A 22,805-nucleotide genomic window follows, 5' to 3' on the forward strand; every position below is an offset into this window, starting at 1 on the left:
ATACAGTGTGTGTGTGAAAAAAAAAAAACAAAAAAAAAAAAACAAAAAAAAAAAAACAATATTGAGCCTTCCGATCTATGAACAATGTCTATGTCTCCATTCATTTAGGTCGTCTTTAATTTTCCCTTGCCATGTTAGTAGTATTCAGTGTATAGGTCTTCAATATCTTTTGTTAAATTTATTTCTGTTATTTATGCTACTGTAAATGGCATTTAAATTTTTGTTTTAATTTTTAAAATAAAACTTTAATTAAAAATTATTTTCAAAATTAATTTTTAAATTGAAAATTTATATTTAATTGTTCACTTTTAGTATATAGAAATGCAACTAATTTTTGTATATGACCTTATAAACTGCAACCCTGCTAAATCTACTTATTAGTTCTAATAGCTTTTTCATAGATTCCTTATGTCTACATACATGATCATCTTGTCCATAAAGAAAGAAAATTTTACTTCTCCCTTTCCAACCTACATGCCTTTTATTTACTTTTCTTTCCTTATTTTATTGGCAAGGACCTCCAGTACAATGCTCATCAGAAGAGGTGGCAGTGGGCCTCACTGTTTGTTCCTGATCATACATGTAAAGCACTGAACCTTTCACCACTGAATATAAATTTAGCTTTAGGGTTTTTGGTAGATGCTCGTAATCAAATTGAGGAAGTTCCCTTCTCTTCCTAGTTTGCTTATGACTTTTCTCATTAATGGGTGTTGTGTTTTCTCAAATACTTATGCTATATTTTCATTTTGAAATAATTCCAAACCTACAGAAAAATTGCAAGAATAATACAAAGAACTGCCCTTTCCCTCTCACCTAGAGACCCACATTCAAGTTGGCAACTGCCTGCACTGTATCCTTTGTAGAAAAGGATCCAATCCAGCATCACAGACATACTTAGCTGTCAGGTCTCCTCAGTCTCCTTCAATCTGGAATAGCTGCAGGCCTTCCTTGACCTTTGTGACCTTAACATTTTTGAAGAATAAAGCCTATTTTGTGGAATGTCCCTCGTTTCAGATTTACCTAGTGTTTCATGCTTAGATTCATATTATGCATTTTTGGCAGACAATCACCAAAGTGATGTTATGCTCTTGACAGGTCAGGCGGGACACAATGTCTAGTGGTCCCATCACTGGTGATGCTAACTTTGATCACCTGTGTACGGTAGTGTATGCCAGTTTTCTTCACTGTAGAATTACCTGTTTTCCCTTTATGGTAGTATTTTGTGAGGAGATCTCTGAAGCTATATAAATATCCTGTGCCTCACGCAACTTTCACTCACTAGTAAAACTTACTCACCATCCATGAGGATGTGGAATATTTACATACCTTCATATTTGTTCTCTGAATCAATTATTACTATGATGGTGGCCAAATGGTGAATTTTCTAATTCCATCATTTCTTCTACATTTATTAGTTGGCATTCTCCTGTAAGGAAATCCTTTTCTTCTCCTCATTTATTTATTCACTTTTTTTTTTTTAACATCTTTATTGGAGTATAACTGCTTTACAATGGTGTGTTAGTTTCTGCTCTATAACAAAGTGAATCAGCTATACATATACATATATCCCCATATCTCCTCCCTCTTGCATCTCCTTCCCACCCTCCCTATCCCACCCCCTTTAGGTGGTCACAAAGCACCGAGCTGATCTCCCTGTGCTATGTGGCTGCTTCCCACTAGCTATCTATTTTACATTTGGTAGTATTCAGTTATTTTTTTATATCAGCGTGAATTTGCAGATTCTTATTTTATTTAATGGAGTATATTTATTATTCTTATTATTTGTTTTGAAGCTCAAATTATGTTAGATTTAGCCAGTGGGAGTCCCTCCAAGCAGGTTCCTGTGTCCTTTAGACAAGTCCCTCACATTCCTTACTTTCTTGTACAAGATGTTTCAGGATCATCTTGTGCTTTCTCAGAAAAGAAAAAAAAAAACAACCTTATCTTGCGATTTCTCTAGAATCAGCAATTTTGTCCAAGGAGCCCTAGTTCTTTTTAATGGAGAACAGTATTTATAAACCAAGATATGAGTGCTAAATGTGACCTTTACTACCAGTGTGTCACTGTTCCCAGGCCTTCTCAGTGGACAGAGCTAGGAAATATACATGTACATACATACATACACACACACTTTTATACTTAAATTTATTTCTATCTCTCTCTATATGTATCAGAAACCATGCACTACACTAATAACTTCAATCCCTGTCCAACACTATAGACTTCATTCCAGTTTTCCCTGGCTTTCTTCTCTAATAGTGAGAAACCTGGCTCCCATTATCCTCAATATAGTTACTTATATGCTCAATCTTTTGCAAGCAACCAATCGCTTGATCACGTTGGGCCAACTGCCTTGCTCAGCTACCTGGCCCACAGAGGCCCTGAACCCTGCCAGTCTATTCTCCTCGCTTGGGCCTGATTAATGATCTTTTGACTGAAGAAGGAAGGTAGGAAGGAAGGAAGGAAGGGAGGGAGGGAGGGAGGGAAAGACTTTTCTTTCTTTTTTTTGATACAATAAACAACAGCATTATTGAACCTTAACGGCCGACGAATGAGTTTCAGATAGAAGAATGGATAGGAAGGAAAGAAAATATTTTGGACTGGTGTCCAGGCTAGGGCCCCCTAATGTATCAAAGAAGTAACCACTACCTTGGCTTATTCCCAGATCCCCCACGGAGCCAGAGATGTCTTTGCTCATAACATGCAGGGGCTCAAGGACACATGTAACTGTGTTGGAGGTCAAACTGGGATGCAGATATTGGTGCTTTTCCTCCCCTTTTCTCGCAGTCTTTGGACAGAGTGCTGCCTCACGCCCCTGAATCCCAAGCCTCACTCTTCCTCCAACTTCTCCTTGGCAGAAAAGTATACAGTCATATAGCCTCACAGGTTGTTTTTTAAAATTTATATGTTTTAAAGGTATCTTAGCAGAATGCACTTACACCTTTATCTTTTTCTATAGATACATAGCCACAGAACTGTTACCTTGAACCTTTGACTCCGACAAAAACTGATGCAGGTTTGTATGGTAAGTCTGTTAGACGTTTTACTGGCGCCAGTTAGAGGAGGTGGGTTTCCATGATCCTTGTAGCAGCCAAGGTTTCCAGGCACTGAAGAAAAAAGAAAAACAAAAGAACTTTACAACATCTGGCTGTGAACACCAAGAGGGAAAAGCGTGTTTTGCCAGGGTACTCTCATCTCAGCCAACATTTCCACTCCTAAGGTGCAAATGAATAACAAGCAACAAGCTTTAAAAATGGAAGCCTTAGTGTCCTCTGCTAGCTGCTATGTTTTTGTTTTATTTTGACGAGTGAGGCCCATATAACTAAGCCTAAGGAATTTTTCACCTGTTCAATACTGATAGAATTTAGTATTGACGAGAACTAGGAATAACTTTCTAAAAACAGAGAAGCTACAATATGTAAATTATGTTTCAGAGTCACTGGACAGCAAGAAAAGCCCTTGGAAGCCCACCATGCTATGCCTTGTGCCTTCCCTTGTCCCTTAAAAAGCCCCACAAGTTGGTTTAACCAGGTCCTTTGCTGAATGTATTCGTTTCCTATTCTACTGGAATAAATGACCACAAATCTAGTGGCTTAAAGTAGCATAAATTCATTATCTTAACTGTTCTGGAGGTCAGATGTACTAAATGGGTCTTTTGGGGCTAAAATCAAGGTGTCAGCAGAGCTGTGTTCCTTCGCAGGCTCGAGGGGACAACCTGTTCCTTGCCTTTTCCGTCTCCTAGAAGCTGCCCCTATTCCTTGGCTTGTGGCTGCCCCATCCCAGCCTCTGCTTGCCCCCCTCTGCTTCTATCATCACATCACCTTCTCTGACTCTAATCCTCCTGCCTCTCTGTTATAAGGACCTGTGTGGTTACACTGGCCCACCTGGGTAATTCAGGATAATCCTCCCCATCTCAAAATTCTTAACTTGATCACATGTGCCATGTAAGGTAACATATTTAAAGATTCCGGGGGTTACAAAGTAGACATTTTGAGGAAGGAGTATTCTGTTTACCACAGTGAACATATTAGTGTTTCACAACCACACAATCAGATGGTCTGGTCTATAGAAAAAGCTGCAACTGAGAATAAGGAAACCTAAATATATATACCAACTGTGGTAGACAGCTTTCAAAGACGGCCCTCCATGACCCCTACCTCCTGGTGTTCATGCCCTTGTGTGATCCCCTCCCCTTGAGTGTGGGCTGGAAGAGTGACTTGCTTTCGTCCGACAGAACGTGGCAAAGTTGATGGGATGCCACTTCTGTGATTGGGTTACAAGAGACTGTGACTTCGGTCTTGCTAGTAGACTCTGTCTATCGCCCTCTCAGCTTATATACTTTGATAAAGCAACATATCATGTCCGAGATGTCATGTGGCAAGGAACTGAGAATGGCCTTCAGCCAACAGCCAGCAAGGAATTGAGACTTTCAGTTTCTGCAAAGGCTAAATCCCACCAACAACTATGTATGCTTGAAGTAGATCCTTCCCCAGGGGAACCTTCAGAGGAGATCCCGGCCCTGGCAGACACATGACAGACCTTGAAGCAGAGGACCCAGCTAAGTCATGCCCAGATTTCCTGACCCACAGAAAGTGTGAGATAATAAATGTGTGTTGGGGCTTTCCTGGTGGTGCAGTGGTTAAGAATCCACCTGCCAATGCAGGGGACATGGGTTCGAGCCCTGGTCCGGAAGATCCCACATGCCATGGAGCAACTACGCCCGTGCGCCACAGCTACTGAACCTGTGCTCTATAGCCTGCGAGCCACAACTACTGAGCCCGCGTGCCGCAACCACTGAAGCCCGTGCGCCTAGAGCCAGTGCTCCGCAACAAGAGAAGCCACCACAATGAGAAGCCCGTGCGCCGCAACAACGAGTAGCCCCCGCTCGCCGCAACTAGAGAAAGCCCACGTGCAGCAACGAAGACCCAACGCAGCCAAATAAATAAATAAAAAATAATAATTTTTTAAAAAGTCATTTAAAAATGTGTTGTTTTAATTCATTAAATTTTAGAGTAATCTGTCATATAGCAATAGACAACTAACACACCTATATAACACATACTAAATACATGCTCATTGAATGAAGGAATGAATTTATTGTGAGCCATGGACAAATCAACCTCTCTGCCCCTTAGTTTTCCATCTGTGTTATTAATTTATGAATCACTTCACCATCAGATGAAGCCCTTTCCCTACTTTCTCTGTTTGGCTCCTCACAGTTTACATAACTACAGCTATAATAAGATATGAATGAGGCCTGGTCCTAGAAGCACTTCTAGGTCAGTCAAGAGTTATACATTATCCAATTCCAAAGTGAGACATATAGATTCTTAGGAAGCACTTTTCCTTTATGTTTAAGACTGGAGAACAGCATGGTCCAGTTTAGTAAGCTTTATATCCAAACTAGTTTTTGGCATATAAAAATATACATATATATACTTATATATGTATATAGGTATATGTGTGCATAATATATATATGTACACATACACACTTTTTAATTTCTGTCACCATCTACATCTAACCAGTTCATTTTAAATTGGCAGGAAGTTAACCCAAAGAGTCACCCTTCCCCCCCTAAGCCAAGTGGTTACCCTTCTCCTTTGCATCACACATGGTTCAAATATAACAAATGTGGCTCACCACACAAATGTTAAAATGCATCTTTCGGAAAAAAACCAAATCTCTATAGAAGCAAATGTAAACAGAAAAGCTCTAGGCAGTAGGAGTTCACAGTGTTCAGTGGGGGCCTAGCTTGGGAATGGCTGGATTTTAGAGTTTAAACAAATGCAGTGAGTTAAGTAAGCATCTCTAGTCGGAGGCATATCATATAAGCCAAGTTTGTTAAAGGGGCTTTACATATGGAAACCTGAGCCATGCATTTAATGGTTTTTAATAAGAGCTACTTGATCATGATCGTCTTGGTCATTTACTCTGATTTCTCTCTCATTTATTCCATTATACTCACAAATAAGCATGATATTATGTATTCATTTATAGACAGCCCAAGGCACATAATCATAAATGTTAAGATTAGACATAAACAGGGTCGTAGTTTGCATTGATGCAGCTGGAACCTATAAGCTTTATTCACAATAATTCGGTGAGCAAATCCAGGCAGCTCATGTTCTAGTGGGGCAGTAAGGTCGCAAAACACACCGGGAGGTAGATCACTGGAAATCAGACCACACCATGCTGCTGCTGCTCCACCCCTCTGAATACTCACGGCCTTAGGTATCATCCTTGACACCCAAGTCAATCGCTTGCCAGACACTGTCATTTCTACCTCCTAAAATATTGCAGACACCTGTCCACGTCTCTATCCAGCCTGCCATTTCCCCTGTTTAGGCCACCGTTCCCTCCCACTCAGACTATTCTATTTCCCTGCTCCTAGGCTCACCCTATTCTAATCTAGTTAGTACACTGCAAGTAGAGTAATCTTTACAGTACTTTCCAGGCAGAGGAAGGCCAAGGGCAAAGGCCTAAGGCAAGAACAACCTTGGCCTTTGCAAGGAACACAAAGAAGTGAGTATGACCAGTGAAAGAGAGGGAAAAGCAGCAGGAGCTGCAGAGGTATGCAGGAGCCCTGCCTAAAACCCTCAAAGCTCCCAGACTGCCCTTCAGGATAAAGTCCAAACTCTCTCACATGGTACACAAGGCCCTGCCTGATCTGTGCTGTTCCCCTACCCCACCCTCATCAGCATGACCCCTCTCTCTATCCCTTGGCTCACATTCTATATGAAAGCCAAGATAAATTATAGTGCATCTGCAAGTTTCCCACCTGCACATTGCTGTATGGCCTCTGGACTTTCTTACAAAAGTCTGTTTCTTCTGCTTAGAATGTTCTTCCCTGCTTAAGATTGCAGCCTGAGCATCATTTCCCTTGGGAAGCCCCATGGGCCTCCCATCATCCTCCCATCCCACAAAACAGGTTATACGCCCCCTGCTGTGTAATCCTACAGCAGCCTATGCTAAGCTTGATTCTAAACACTTGTTTATGTGTCTCTCTCCCCAATTAACCATGAACAACTTAAGGGTAGGACTGTACCTTCTGCCCACTTGTATTCCCAGGGCCTGGCATGGTCCTAGCCATACAGCAGGTGCTCTAAAACTGTGTGCTGAATGAACAAATGTGTCCCACATTGCCAGCTGAACTCATGGAGAGGGAGAGGTACCTCTTAGGCAGCAGGGAGTCGAGAGAGCAGAGCAGAGTGAAAGGCAGAGCTGATCTGCATCACGACGTCCACTTACAGCCAGTACCCACTGGTTTTGACTCCTCACTGTCCTCTTTGACTATCTAGAAACACCATTCCAGATAACCAAGTTCTCCATTAAAGGTTAACTTTAAAACTTAAAATTCTATCTTTATCATTTTGGATGAAACTTTTCTAAAATGCATTAGCTATTTTTTTAAAAAAAACTTAGTTTAATTTACGTACTTTAAGTTTTTCTTGGTGGCTTGAGGTCACCAGATGTACGTCACCAAATGGTCCCGGACTGGTGTGCTCTTCTGTGTTCCTGTGTCTGACTTTAATAGTTAATCTGTCTCCGTGGTTACTGTTGGGGCAGCTGAACCCTCAGAACATTAGAACTGGAAGGAGTCTTAGCGTCTACTTGCTACTGTTCGTGCCTGTGGTCTTTGCTTATCCTCTTCTTAATTTTCTGCTTCTTAGACTTAGAAGAAAACTATCGAGCTTATTAGAACTGTGTGGAAAATAATAGTTTCTGAAAGAGGGAAGGCTTTTACCACTTCCCACTTTCGGCCGTCCATACTGTAGCTCAGGGGTTGTTTTTTGCTTGCTCACTTCCCAGTTCTTGGCAACGTTCTGAAGAGCACTGGTGCTACCATCACCTGTCCAGAAGCAGCCAGCATTTTGCATCATTCACAAATGTGGGCTTTCGAGTCAGAAGGACCCCAGGCTGAACTCTGGCCCCTCCACCACGGCCTTTCTAAGCTGAGGTTCGTCCACAGTGGAATGAGGAACAATATGGGCCTCAAAGGGTTCTTGTGAGAATTAAAATTAGATAATGTAAATAAAGTAAACACCACAAGGCCTGGCAACATAGTATGTGCTGAATAAAGTGTTTGTTATCATTATATACAACAAGGCTTTCATCATTTACCACACCAACGAGAATAACCTGCTCAGTTAATAGAAGAGTAAAATAGGACTTCCCTAGTGGTGCAGTGGTTAAGAACCTGCCTGCCAATGCAGGGGACACGAGTTCAAGCCCTGGTCTGGGAGATCCCACATGCCGTGGAGCAACTAAGCCCCGGTGCCACGACTACTGAGCCTGCGCTCTGGAGCCCGCAAGCCACAACTACTGAGCCTCCATACCACAACTACGGAAGCTGGTGCGCCTAGAGCCCATGCTCCGCAACAAGAGAAGCCACCACAATGAAAAGCCCACGCACCGCAACGAAGAGTAGCCCCCGCTCGTCACAACTAGAGAAAGCCTGCGTGCAGCAACGAAGACCCAACACAGCCAAAAATAAATAAATTAAAAAAAAAAAAAGGAGTAAAATAGCATTGAATTAAAAGATAAAGTCAAAGGCAGCCACCTTGGAAAACTGGGTTTGATTCTAGATATTAAAATATTAACCTCTTACATCTGGCTAGATACAGTGCACTGCCATGCGAGCCTTTCACATGAAACTCAGGTCCCTTTCAAGAAGGTGGGACAGGTGATGTGCTTCCTAGGTGACTGAGAAGAAGCCGCAGTTCAGCAAGGTTAAGGACCTTGAGCAGAGACACACAAGATGGAACTAACTGGACAGCAGAGGTCAGCTCTAGAGTGGCAGATTCTCACTCCACGGTATTTTTCTTGGTGTCCCTGCACCCCCCTTTCCTCATGGGGACAGTCTGGGAGCTAAATGAAAGTGACTTCCTGAGAATAAAGACTGAATCTGCAAACACGCAGTCCCTCAGCGCCCTGTGTCCCACAAGGCCGGCCTCTGAGGGCTGTCGCTGCCTCTGACTCGCACTGGAAAGTGTGGCTCGAAGTCTCGCCAGAGAAGACACGTCATTGTCGTCTTCAAAAGCATGACTGGTCAACTGAGTGGATTTCCAGACTGTGTCCCACCCTTAGCTCTTCCCAGAAGCAGGGAGGAAAAGTCAATTTGAAAAAGGATATTTGTCCTCAGATTCCTTTTTACTTTCAAGACCACTTTAAAGTCCTGTTGCTTGGTCATGCATTTTTTTCTTACCAAAGAGGCTCCAACACATTCAATTTTTAAAAATCATCTTAAAATATAAATGGACCCCTTGTTTATCATACTTGATGCTTTAAAACATGACAGTTAATTACCAACAACCTCTTCAGATGTTCAGAGTTCCTGACAGAGATAAAAGTTTTAGAGGTGGCTGAGGGAAGATGGTTCTCTCTTCGGATTAATCCAGGAACTATCGTTCTTTTACTACCACAAGGAACTGTTGGGAAACAACCAGGCAGGCTTCCTAAATAGCCATTACATTTGGATATAACTGTGGCCTCATTGTGAAGGTGCTAAGCACACCTCCATGGGGGCCTCCACAGCCAACAGCCCTTTTCTGAGAACCACCGTCTCAGAGGACCTGCTACCTGCCACCATAACTGCTGCTGGGTGGGGACAGGCCAAAGAACCCCACCCATCCTCTGGCCACAGCTGACTCCCACTGGGGCCACCAGATACTCTCTCCCAAGAAGGTGGAACCAGGATTCCCGTAAGTGAATTACATGCACTGGACTTGTAGGGTTCAGTCAAGTAGGGATTAAGGCAACCAGCCACGTTTGGAGCACGTGAGTGGATGAGTGAGGTGATTCTCTTGGTCCACAAAGAGGAAGAAGAATGGACACCATACTGAGAGAGAGGCAGAGACGGGAGGCCATGTGGCCCCAAAGAGAAATGGCAAGAGTGGGTACTTCCTTCCCAGGTTCTTGGGACACAGGTATTGGCTTCTGCGATATACTCCCGGTGTCCTTCCAATAAATCTCTTTTGCTCAAGTTAGCCTGAGTGAGTTCTATTCCTCGCAATCTAACAATTCCTGACAAACACAGAAAACATGGCTTTTATTGTAAAAGCTCAATCTGAATAAAAATCTTCAGATGGTAATTTGCTTAAGAAGAAGTCCTGACCCATTACTGTGTTTTCTATTCCAGTGCTCTGACCAAATCTGAGATATTTGTTTAAGAAACCAGAAGCAAAGTTCTACATTTTAGAAAACTCTTCTCTGGCTGTACAGAACTCCTCTTACTTTTTCTTACAAATAAAAATCTGGTTCTTCAGAAACCATGCAGTGACTGCTTATTTTATTTTTTTATACTACAAGAATAAAGATTTTTATTAAGCATTGTAAGTTGCATTCAATAGCCTTCAGATACACCACACCACAACCCATATACAATCAGTCAAACCCAACAGCAGTTCATTCTTGCACAATCCATGAGTTAAGGCAAAACTTCCTTCAACTTACAGTAAGATCCTACTCAGGTCTTGCAGGCAGGGATTGGGGAATTGCATCTTATTTCTGATCACTAATGTGTGATGAAGAGCATCAGGAGAATTATATAAAAATGAATAAGAAGTGATCTGATTTCAAAGTTTGGAAACATTGACAAAAACATCAAAATGATATAAGTATACCTGCTTCTATTAAATTCTTGATGGGAAAGTTCTCAAGAACAAGCAATTTGTTTCCTGCTACAGAAGGAGGGGGCGGTGACTGCTTATTTTAAATGTCATTTTAACCTTGTGTGGCAGAGACTATCTTCTGCCTCAGGGACTCCACATTGGTGCCTCAGTAGCTGAATTCTCCCTTCCGTGGGAATAAGGACTAAGTACACATGAGATGATACCACTGGTGTCCTATCAGAGGACCAGTCAATTCAAATACCTCCTTCAGAGCCTCAATAGGTTAAGCGTGGATTATTCCACACTCTCGGCCCATGACTATGAGCACACTCTACCCCATCCTGTCCATCTATAACTTCCATTCCAAACCTGACAGCCACCAGTTTGGTCCAAGTCCTATCATAATATGGCCCCTTTCTACCACTACAGCTTTTTTTTTTTTTTTTAGTTTTTTTTTTTTTTCTTTTTTTGGTCATGCTGTGCGGCATGCGAGATCTTAGTTCCCCCACCAGGGACTGAACCTGTGCCCCCTGCAGTGGAAGCATGGAGTCTTAACCACTGGACCACCAGGGAATCCCTCTGCCTCTATAACTTTATTTCTAAACATCAATTCTCGTTTTCAGTCACTCTGATTCTTCAAGCAGCCCTACTTATGTCTCTGAGTCTCATTATCGACTCACCCAAATAAATAAGTAAACACCACTTTTTCTTCCCCTTTGAAATTTTACCTTTAGGGGAAGGTAGTAAGAGTTCCTAAGGATCCTGACCCCCATATAACCCTGATGTATCACAGAGATAGTTCTCCTCTGGCAGGAGTTCCTTCTTTGAAACTTAATTTCTGGTGATATAATGCAGTAGACAGTCTCCAAAGGAGGGTCTAATCTTTTCTCCCCTCCCCACTCATGTCATACATGTGTGTGACTCCCCACTTTAAACTTGGAATCAATTTCTTCTCCTCTTGAATCTGGACTGACCTTGTGACTTGCTTTGATTAACAGAATATGGTGGACTTCTGAGTTCACTTCTTAAGGGGACTGGAAGCTTCTCTTGGAAGCCAGCCACCCTATAAGAGGTCTAAGTATGCTGTTGGAAAGAGAGGTTGCCCAGGTAGAGGCCTGAAGCTGTCTTGGATGCCCCAGCCCCAGGAGAGCCCCCAGGTGGATGCAGCCACCCGATTGAGCCCAGATGAGAGCAGTAGAAGCGCGGCCGAGCTGAAACTCAGCCAACCCACAGAGTCAGGAGAAATGACAAGTTGTTGTTGTTTTAAGCCACTGGGGTATGGGGTGGCTTCTGATGCAGTAACAGACAACTGAAACACCTTACTCGACAAAAGTTCAGTCCAAGTTCAAGAGGAATGATATAGCTGTGTCTCTGGGAAGAAGAGCTCAGTTTGACTTGAACTTTTTTTCTGGGACACCACAAATATCCCAGGCAAAGAACCACAGAGGCATCTTTTACTCTTCCTGCTGTTTCATCCCTTATATATTCCACTTGTCAAGTTCTGACCTCTTCCTAAACGCATCTTGGATTAACCCTTCCTGCACGATCTCACTGCTGCCACCACCGCCCAGGCCCTCATCCCCTGCGTTTAGATATCTACACCCATTCTCTCCTCCCCAAACGTCCCTCCCCCGATCTATCCTCTAAGGGACACTGGGCTCATCTTCCTGAACGAGGGCTTTCAGCGTGTCAGCTGCCAACTAATCAGCCCTGGCTTTCAAGGTTCTGACCCGGTTCCTCTCTGTCCGCTCCTTTCCTCAGGCATCTTGGCTCCCATCAGCGTGCATGGCAATCCCGTGTCCTTCCTCCAAGTCTCTGTCCAGCTGTTCCCTGACCTGCTGTGCCCTGACCCGTCCAGCCCCGCCAGCCTTACTCCATAATGATGCCTCCAGCTCCCCAACCCTCACGGAGCCCTCTCATCTTCAAAAACTCACAGCTCTCTACCTCATAATTCAATCTTATTTATATAATTGGTGGGCTGGTCTCCAATTTTCTCCTGTGTTTATAACTCAGATTCCTAATTACATCATAAGATTGAGGGTAGGGACTATTTCTTATGTTTATGTATACTCCTTACAGGCAAGTGCTGGTGTAAAGATTTTCAGTAAAATTGTCCTTATTGATCTGAATGATTTTCCCTTTTTAAGTTATTAGTATGCTTTACACAACTTTGCTTTAGAACATTTTGGAAATGTGATATATATAACTGTCACTGAGGAAAATGTCCATTTGGTTCAGAAAGTCTGTATTTTTTTAGTGAAAAATTAAATAATATCCACTGCCAAAAACAATGAGTAATCGAGTATATGCCAGATCTGAAACCATAAAACTGCACTGTCACAACGAATGTGGGGCCTCCTGTGCTCCCCGAGTGCAGTGTCACATCAGGCCCCAGGGGAATGGCCTCCGAGCAGCTGAGGCACAGCTCCGGGGCCCCGGGGCCAATCATATAAAGCAGGAACAGACAGAAATAAAATGCAGGTTAGGAATAACCTGTTTAGGAATTAGATGACAGGAGCATGCCAATGGTGGTTTATGCCTTGGAGAAAGCAGAGGCCACCACAATCCATGCTGTTACTTTCATGCCTTCCCTCTGCTAGGTCCTGGACTCAGAGTCATGTGTATCTTACTCATCTAATCTTCAAAATAACCCTGAAAGGTAGAGATGTGGAAACCAAGGCTCAGAGGAGAGTCATTTGGCCGTGAGCTATTAAGCGAGTAATGATTACAACCTAAGCCGGTATGACTCTGGAGGCCACATTCTTTCCACTAGATTGTGTTGTCTCTCTTTTTGGGAGAGATATGACATCACATCAGCAAGAATATTTGGTGAGCACCTGTTACAGTCTCCACAGTACTAGATGTTGTGGAAGATTGTTAAAATATATGGCTCGAGGAGGGAAAGCCCCAATAAATACCATCAGTACCCCTCTGTAAATAAACATACAGTCCAAGTAAAACGAGGGGGCCGGCTGAGCAAACACAGCTTTCAGAGAAACCCTGGAGTACCCCTCCACCTTAAGTCTCTCCTTCACAGAGATTCCAGAGCTACCCCTGTGCCGATATTTGAACAGCTTAGTCCAGTTGGGAAAACAAAACTGCTCACGTCACGCAAGAACAAACAATCAAAAACAGGATTCTGACCATGCTAATTTGGGTAGTCTAAAAGGGTTCGATTAGACAAAAACGTTAAATAATTGTAGTGGAAAGAGAGAAAAGGTAAAAAATGAGTCAGCATAATTCATATTATTAATGTTCATCTTTTCTTTGGCTACCAGCTAAAGTTTAAGGTTTCATTTTAGCTGTAAAGTGTTAGTGACGTGCTGAGATGTGTCTTTTTCAAGGTGAGGTTCAGCCAGTGCAATGGAAACACGGTGTTGGGAGAGACCCTGAGGCCTGGACAAGGCTGCTGATGCAGGGTTTCAAACAAAAGGTCCACTTCTGGGGAGCCCCTTCCCAGCTGACAACAGCTGGGCCGGGAACACACGCGGAGATGGGCCCAACAGTCTCCAGAGCTGGCTCTGCCTGCAACAAATGCTTCCTGGATACCATCGCAGCCTGCTTACTCCCGGGGCTTGGGATTTCCCAAACTCAAAGAAGAAAAGAAAATGACTTGGAGCTAACAGCTTGAACTGCAGACCCTCTGTCGCCACTGAGTTAATCCTTTGGTTTCTACAATGTCAAAAAGGCAATCCTAATAATTCAGCATACTATCAGAATTTCAAACTCTAATTCCCAAACAATCCACAAAGAAAAATTCTCAAGAATGACCTCAACAGTAGCCTGGATCCATCTCAAGGCTCCCGCTTTTAAGGAAATAAAGGAAATGGGGCTGTTCTCAAGTACTGGACAGAAAGGGCACTGGTCTTGCCATTAGGAGTCCTAGATTCAAATCCTATTTGGCTCAGAGGGTAATCCTCATCAAATCACTTAACCACTCCAGCTTCATTTTCTCATCTGACCAAGGGGGGCAGGCGGGAGAGGACATACCACCTGCTTCATAGAATTGTTGAAAAGGTTAATAAGATAATGTGAATATAAGTGTTTTACACGTACTAGGTACTCAATAATAACTGAAATAAAAGCTAAAATGTTTAAAAATCAGTGCTGACATTAAAATGCAGAAAGTGCTTACAAAAACAAAACATTTTCTATAATTGAGAGACTGCTTTGACCACCATTGCCAAAGTACTCTTGGCTTTTTACTCAAAGTCTGAACTTGAAAAACTCAAAGTCTGAACTTTAAAACTCAAAGTCTGAACTTGAAAAACTCTTATTAGGGATCACATTCGGAAGGTTTCAAATCCTGTTTTGGGGGTTGCACTTTTGTAAGGAACAACAAATCTGTTTTAACAAAGTCAGGGTATCATTTAAATAAAAGGGAATTGAGCCAGTGAGGTCACTAGCTGAGACTGACCGAAGGTCCCATATGGCAGAGGTGCTATTGCTGGCATCCTCTTAGGGCTGGTCTGGGAGAATATGATACAATCACTAGAGAACTTCTCACAGATTAGGAGGGAGAAACCTCACCCCATATCCCTAATACAGAGGCTTAAGAAGTTATGGAGAAATGTTTCCTTCTGACCCTCCACACTCCCCTCAGCCTCATCACTATCTTCTTGGGTCAAGTCTGTACCCAGAACATTATCTGGCCCCATCTAATTCTTCTCGGACCTCATCTCCTGTCCTTCCTTCTTAAAACTGATATCTCAGCAACACTGATTTTGCTTGGGAATTCACGTGTGTGTGTGTGTGTGTGTGTGTGTGTGTGTGTGTGTATACGCATGTAAACAGTTCCCTCTGCCCAACCCTAACATCTAGAATCTGGCTGCTTAAAGTATGGTCCTGCAGTGCCAGCATCCCAGGGGTGTGTTAGAAATGCAGAGTCCCAGGTCTGTCCCAGAACTACTGAATCGGAATCTGCACTTTAATAAGATCCTTGGTGATGGTATGTACCTTACAGTGGGAGAAGCCCTGAACTAAGACCCCACTTCTTCCAGAAGCCCTCTGACAAAGAGCAGCCCTGCCACCCACTGTGCCAGGGCAGATGCCCCCCTTCAGTGCTCCCATCCTTTTGCTCATCTCACTTATTACAGAGTATCTCGCATTTGCTGATCTGTTTATATGTCGGCCTTCAGTCCTAAACTAGGGGCTCCCCACAGGCTGCAGACCATGCCACCCTGTGTCCCCTACTTTGTACAAGGTCTGGTATATGGTTAGAGCTTAAATAATGTCATTTGTCACAGCTAATGACTTCTAAAGTCCTTGTGATTTTAAACTCTAATAACTAATTTTAAATAACTAACTCTAATAACTAATAGTTTTAATAACTTTAAATAACTAAGTTTTAACAAGTTTAATAACTAAAACTTTAATAACCTTAATAAATAACTCAAATACCTGTGAGCTATATTTTAAAAGTACTACAGTTTAGCTTAGTCATGTTACACATTTGAATCCAGATACTTTGAATGTATTTACACATTTACACTTTTAAATTTTTAAAATTTTTTAATATTACAAAAATTATTTTTATAATTGAAACTTTCAAGTATACACAAAAGTAGGAAAGAATATGAGGCCCTTACCGAGCATCAACAAATAGCCACTTTTTAAAAAACCATTCTTATTTCATCTATTTCCCTCCCCCCTCCCAACTCACTCTTTGGAAGGCTAGATCACTTTAAAACAAATCCCAGATATAATATAACTTCAACTACAAATATTTCAGTATGTATCTGTAATTTAAAAGGACTCTCTGTATATGTAAACAACCATGCCATTATTGTACCTAATAAAATTAAGAGTGATTTCTTTTTTTTCTTTTTTTAAAAATTTATTTATTTATTTATTTATTTTTGGCTGTGTTGGGTCTTCGTTTCTGTGTGAGGGCTTTCTCTCTAGTTGCGGCAAGTGGGGGCCACTCTTAATCACGGTGCGCGGGCCTCTCACTATCGCGGCCTCTCTAGTTGTGGAGCACAGGCTCCAGACGCGCAGGCTCAGTAGTTGTGGCTCACGGGCCTAGTTGCTCCGTGGCATGTGGGATCTTCCCAGACCAGGGCTCGAACCCATGTCCCCTGCATTGGCAGGCAGATTCTCAACCACTGCGCCACCAGGGAAGCCCAAGAGTGATTTCTTAATATAATCTAATACTCAGCCTGTATTCAAATTTCCCTATTTCAAAGATGAATTTTTATAGTTGAGTTTGTAGAAATCAGGTGAATATTTAACAGCAAACCAAAAATAGCTCTCGGAGCCAAAATGGTAAATATCTCATGCCTGTGGCCTCAGGCCCTAATCAGGTATGTGAAAAAAATTATATTTGCCTTTAAGTGCCATTTGCAGGTTCTGCTCCCCCTCAACTAGATTACTTACTTTAAAAAACTGTACAAAACTTTTATAAGAATCTATAGGTAAAAGAGAACAAAACAAAAGCCATGCTGAGTATTACACAGCATGTCCCTCAAAAGCAATAAAATAAAGAGGAATTGGACTGGTGAGGATGATTATTTAACAACAGACAGATACACAAGGGGTGGACATTAAGTCAAATGATTTCTCCCTCAGTAGCCAAACCAATAGGACTTAGAGATTTAGAAGGCGGGACACAGAGGAGTGGTAAACTTGATGCTGTTGAAATTTCTTTTTAAAAATCTGTATTTCTTCTCTCTGCAATAAGAACGAGGTTTCTGAGAAACATACTGGCAGAAGCAGTTTAAATAGCAAATCCAATTACCTCGGAGTTGTTCTCCTTTTAACAGTAAGTTCTGATCCGTGTTCCGTAGGTCAAGAGCACAGTTCAAACCTCTCTTTGCCCCCTTCTGAATCAGGCTTGTCTCTGCCTCCCTGCTCCTTTTAGCTCTGTACGTAACAGAGATTCCGGTCTCCACACAATGGTCCACCATTCAACCACGCTCAGCTTTGTCCCTAAACATTCACTCCCCCTGGCTCCTGCTGGGTCTGTTATATTCAGATATGAACTTTCCAGGGATCTGATCATGTCACAGGCCTTTTCCTGTATGACAAGTTCAATGCTAATCATGAATAGCAGGCTTCACACAGAGGGTTAGTATTATTCATGAAAATGATGACTCCACATCCAGAAATAGGGCAAAACTGGCCTAAAATAGGCAGGCTGGATCTCAGTTGAGTCCACCAGGCAATTACCAAGGTCCCTTGCTGCAAACAGCACAGGAGTTTTTCTCAACTATGTTAATCTGACACATTAGAAGCACAATGTCCTTCCAGACTCAAGGTCTGAGGCTCAGCTTCATGGGAAGCGCTGGTGCCCACAGGGTGAACAGAAGGGTTTTCCAAAGAACCAAAGCCAGACATTGCTCACTCCTCCCACACCCCCAAACCAGGGGCTCCCCAGTTCTCATTCCCAACTTCTGTATGTCTCCCTACCCTGACCATTTCAAGGTTGGCTTTAGAAGCTTTGAGAGGGTTACCAAAGGGCCTTAAGGAAAATGATATTTAATTTTTCTTTTTTGGGACAGTGAGGTACATCTGACAAATATTACAAATTAGAGGGGAATTAGGTGGTTCATACTGTTTTGCTATAATTCTCTCCTCTGGAACTTAGTCTCAGTGACCACATGAGTCCACTCCCATTGGCCCAAATTATATTTTATAAATGCGAGTTGAGGATTATCTTTCCAAATAAAAGCGACCGGATTGAAATCCCCTCTTTGCCATTCCTGAGAGAATGACATAGGCTGGTACTAAAAGACTATCTTTGTGTAGAACAAATGGACCGAGGAAAATCTGCTTTCCTCTCCCCCTGCCCCTTCCTTTTTTACATAACTAGAGCCAAATGAGATGTTTTTCACTTTAAAAATTTGATTAAGCAGCCTGGGCAAAAGCCTATTCTTCTGGTCTTTACTGTTTTCTCAATTTGGGGGACTGAATCAAGGTATATCAGGTTGGAAGGATAGCAAAGTGAGGGCATGACTGCCAGACAGTGGTGACATGTGGAAGTTTAGTTCATGAAAGGTGAGCACTGGTCCCCTTGAGGCAGCAGAATTCAGACCGCTGTGGTGGGCAGGAGGGAGAGGGTCGCGGGTCCCACGTGGACCTCCATACCCTCTCCACACACACCCTCCTGCCCTGAGGAATGGGAGAGGAGGCAGGGCGAGGGGTAGGTTTAAATCATAAGGAAAAAGAAAACAAAAACAGGTAGAATTATTATGAATGAGCTGTCCTTTTCTTCAGCTCTAGGAACTGAAAAATCCTGTTCCTTTGGCATATTTAAGAAGATACTATAAACACTGCATTAGTAAACGCTTTACAGTACCATGTTTGATTTTGGTTCCTGTACTCTAAATCTTCCCACAACAGTTTCCACCTTGTTTTAAAGTATCTTTCTAAGATCCCCTGCCACATCACATATTCCCTGAGGGTCAGGGTATCTTTCTGCCTTTGTACCTTACAGATAATAAACACTGAATGCGGGAATGAATGAATGAACCAGTTAGAAAACAGGTCTTGTGCTAAAAGACAGAAGAAAGTGGGTTTTCCAGTAGTAGAGAGTGACAAGTTGTGAGTTATCATAAAATAACAATAGAACATATTTATGCTAATGTGAGGAAAGGGACTATCACATTGGCTTTGGAGGGTATCTAGTTAGATATTTACTGAACACCATTTTTCAGGAGACATACCACACCAAATCTAAACAGTAAGCAGTGTCGTAACTTAGTTTTACTGTCTATAAAGGGCTATTCATTCATCCTAAAAAAAAAATTTTTTTTTTGGCGGCACCATGTGGCCTGAGAGATCTTAGTTCCCCGACTAGGGACTGAACCTGGGCCCCAGCAGTGAGAGTGCTGAGCCCTAACCACTGGACTGCCAGGGAATTCCCTCATTCGAAAAAATTAATTCCCCAAAGTGCAAGGTACTTTTTTTTTTCTGGACTGCTACTGAGCTGGTGCCATCTCTATCCATGAAAGAATCAGCATGAGGAAATCAAGCAGAAGCAGAAATTATGGTTGGGCTTATCCATCAAGGGAATGGGGTCCTGAGAGAACCTGAGAGTCCCGTTTCTGAAAAGCCTCCATAAGAGAAGTGAAAATCCTCAGCCAGGTGGCTCCTCCTTTCACCTGCTTCAGGAAACCCACCTGCCTGCACTACCTGCCCCCGGCAGTGGCTTCCACTCTGCACGCCTAGCGCTCAGGGTCCCGAAACCTGCCATGGGTGCATTAGAGCCTTACTCTGGCAGGCGGGAATCTCACAGTACTTCCAGTAGACACCATCCTCATGCTCCGCCACGTAGCACCAGGGGCTCACATCGCCGTCTGGGTTTCTGTGGAGGGAAAAGGACACACCTGGTAACACTCCCATTGTTTTAAGTCAACTGGCTCATTGCTTTTCAGTTTTACCAAACGCCCCTCACCAAAAACAAACAAAAAAAACCAAAAAAACACTTCGGCTTCTGTGTTGTTTCTAATAATTCGTATATATCTTAATGCCACCTCTTATGAGGAAGAAAAAAGTGGTAATACTACAAGAACAAAGCTATCCACTCCAACAGAAACTTCAGAGTTTGAGGGCGGGGGTAGGGAGTGAGCAAAGGTGAAATATGTTTACACAAATTCACTGCAGTGTAACCGGGACAACTAACCACTGAACAGATGATGCCAAACAGCACTGGCACCTTAACCATGAACACGGTGGTCCCATGGCTGGGAGAACACAGGTGCTTGCAAAACTACGGATAAGAATGTGAATGGAGCAGGGACTTCCCTGGTGGCACAGTGGTTAAGAATCCACCTGCCGTGGAGAAAAGGGAACCCTCCTGCACTGTTGGTGGGAATGTAAATTGATACAACCACTATGGAGAACAGTATGGAGGTTCCTTAAAAAACTAAAAATAGAATTACCATATGGCCCAGCAATCCCACTACTGGGCATATACCCAGAGAAAACCATAATTCAGAAAGACACATGCACCCCAAGGTTCACTGCAGCACTATTTACAATAGCCAGGTCATGGAAATAACCTAAATGCCCATCGACAGATGAACGGATAAAGAAGATGTGGTACATATATACAATGGAATATTACTCAGCCATTAAAAGGAACGAAACTGGGTCATTTGTAGAGACGTGCATGGACCTAGAGACTGTCATACAGAGAGAAGTTAATACAGAAAGAGAAAAACAAATATCGTATATTAATGCATATATGTGGAATCTAGAAAAATGGTGCAGATGAACTGGTCTGCAAAGCAGAAATTGAGACACAGATATAGAGAACAAACGTATGGACACCAAGGGGGGAAAATGGTTGGGGGGGGGGCGTGGTGGTGGTGGGATGAATTGGGAGATTGGGACTGATATATATACACTAATATGTATAAAATAGATAACTAATAAGAACCTGCTGTATAAAAATAAATAAAATAAAATAAAATAAAATAAAATAAAATAAAGAATCCACCTGCCAATGCAGGGGACACAGGTTTGAGCCCTGGTCCGGGAAGATCCCACATGCCGTGCAGCAACTAAGCCCGTGAGCCACAACTACTGAGCTTGTGCTCTAGACCCCGTGAGCCACAACTACTGAGCCGCATGCCACAACTACTGAAGCCCACGCACCTAGAACCCGTGCTTCGCAACAAGAGAAGCCACCGCAATGAGAAGCCCGCGCACCGCAATGAAGAGCAGCCCCTGTTCGCCGCAACTAGAGAAAGCCCACGCACAGCAACGAAGACCCAACGCAGCCAAAATAAATAAATAAATTTTAAAAATAATAATAATAATGTGAATGGAGCAAACGGTCAGGATGGAAACTTGGTGATTAGAGTCAAAGGCCCTGAAGATACGCGCAAACCCCCTTTACTTGGCAATTTCTCCTTTAGTGCTATATTCTAAGGAAATCTTTATTTACAAAGATGTTCACCACAGCATTTTCATAATGCAAAAAAGTTAGAAACAACAATTAAGGATTGGTTAAACAAATATGTCCATATAAGGGAATGCTAGGCAGCTGGTAAAAATGTGGTGTAGAGACACATTTATTAATATGGAAAGATATTCACAATGTCTTGTTAGGTTTTTTTAAAAGGCAGCTCTAAAACATGATGGATGGATATGATGGTATATGATGGATGACAACAATCCCATTTTTGAAAAGATATATTTAGGGAAGGATACGCACCAGACTCTTGAAAGTATTTATCACTGGATGATGGGACTACTGGTAATTTTAATTTTTTTCTTTTCCAATTCTCTTTATTTTCTCATTTCTTCTACAATGAACACTGTGTAATTTTTAAGCAATAAAGTAAAATTCACATCACGTAGACTGCACTGACAAGCTTTCACCAGGATCAGGCCAGTCAACTCATGTTTGATAGAAATGGGTCCTATTTCCACGTCAAAACACTAACTTCTCAGAGAATTCTGAAAAAAACTATGCCAAAGAGTTTCACTCAGAACATACAGTCCTATAATCCTGGTACCAACTTCTGATATGGCAATAATAATTGCAAAAGACTTACTCCACATTTCTAAATGAGTGGCTTGGAATAAATGCCTTTAAGGTCTTTTCAACTCAGAGATGCCACGACAATAATGGGCAGCGCTGCTGAAACAGAGCAAAAGATGGCAGGGGTTACTGGACACACAGAAAAGCCTCGCCTCTCTTTGCTGCTTTTCAAGCTCCTTTTATTTGGACTCAGAACACTGGAAACCTGACACTCCGGTTAGGCCGGAAATGGGCATAAAGACCCTGCAGCCGGAGCTTTGGAGCAGCCCCTATCAGGCCTGGGAGGGATCAGCCTATTGTGTGGCCCAGAAGATAAGCTGCCCTGAAGCACAAAGGGTCCTTTTATTTTTTGTGCCCAAAGGCAGGTACCAGTGCCAACCCTGCTGTCCCGGCCTCTCTGCCTCCCCCCAGTCCAGATATGTGGAGCCAGAGAAGTGCGTTCCCATCACTCGCCATCTCACAGACATCTCAACTGGGATGGGTCTGGAAACATCGCATAAGACAAACAGGGTGTCGGATGTCAGCTGAGAAATCAAAGTCGGAGAATTTGTACAAAGCCCTTCTTTAAACAGTTTCACTGTCATTTTCCTCCCTCTATTCAGTGTTCGGCTTTGATGTAGTATTTGGTAAAGGCTTTCGAAAACAACTGTTTGTTATCAATGTCAAAACCGTTTTGAAAAGCATCGGAATAGGTTAAAAAA

At 42.6% G+C, this 22,805-nt stretch overlaps 1 protein-coding gene across 2 annotated transcripts in view; it reads right to left on the minus strand.

Annotated features, from left to right (window-relative positions):
- The window catches only part of KREMEN1 (kringle containing transmembrane protein 1), a 63,964-nt gene that overhangs the window by 20,688 nt on the left and 20,471 nt on the right, over positions 1 to 22,805 (minus strand). For both annotated transcript variants that reach the window (XM_059894286.1, XM_059894285.1), the window contains exons 3-4: positions 19,826 to 19,917; positions 2,983 to 3,107 (exon numbers count right to left, since the gene is read on the minus strand). In XM_059894286.1, coding sequence (XP_059750269.1) covers positions 2,983 to 3,107; positions 19,826 to 19,917 — 217 coding nt within the window. The remainder of the gene's footprint in view (positions 1 to 2,982; positions 3,108 to 19,825; positions 19,918 to 22,805) is intronic.

This window comes from Balaenoptera ricei, chromosome 14, assembly GCF_028023285.1.
Source record: "Balaenoptera ricei isolate mBalRic1 chromosome 14, mBalRic1.hap2, whole genome shotgun sequence".
Taxonomy (NCBI): domain Eukaryota; kingdom Metazoa; phylum Chordata; class Mammalia; order Artiodactyla; family Balaenopteridae; genus Balaenoptera; species Balaenoptera ricei.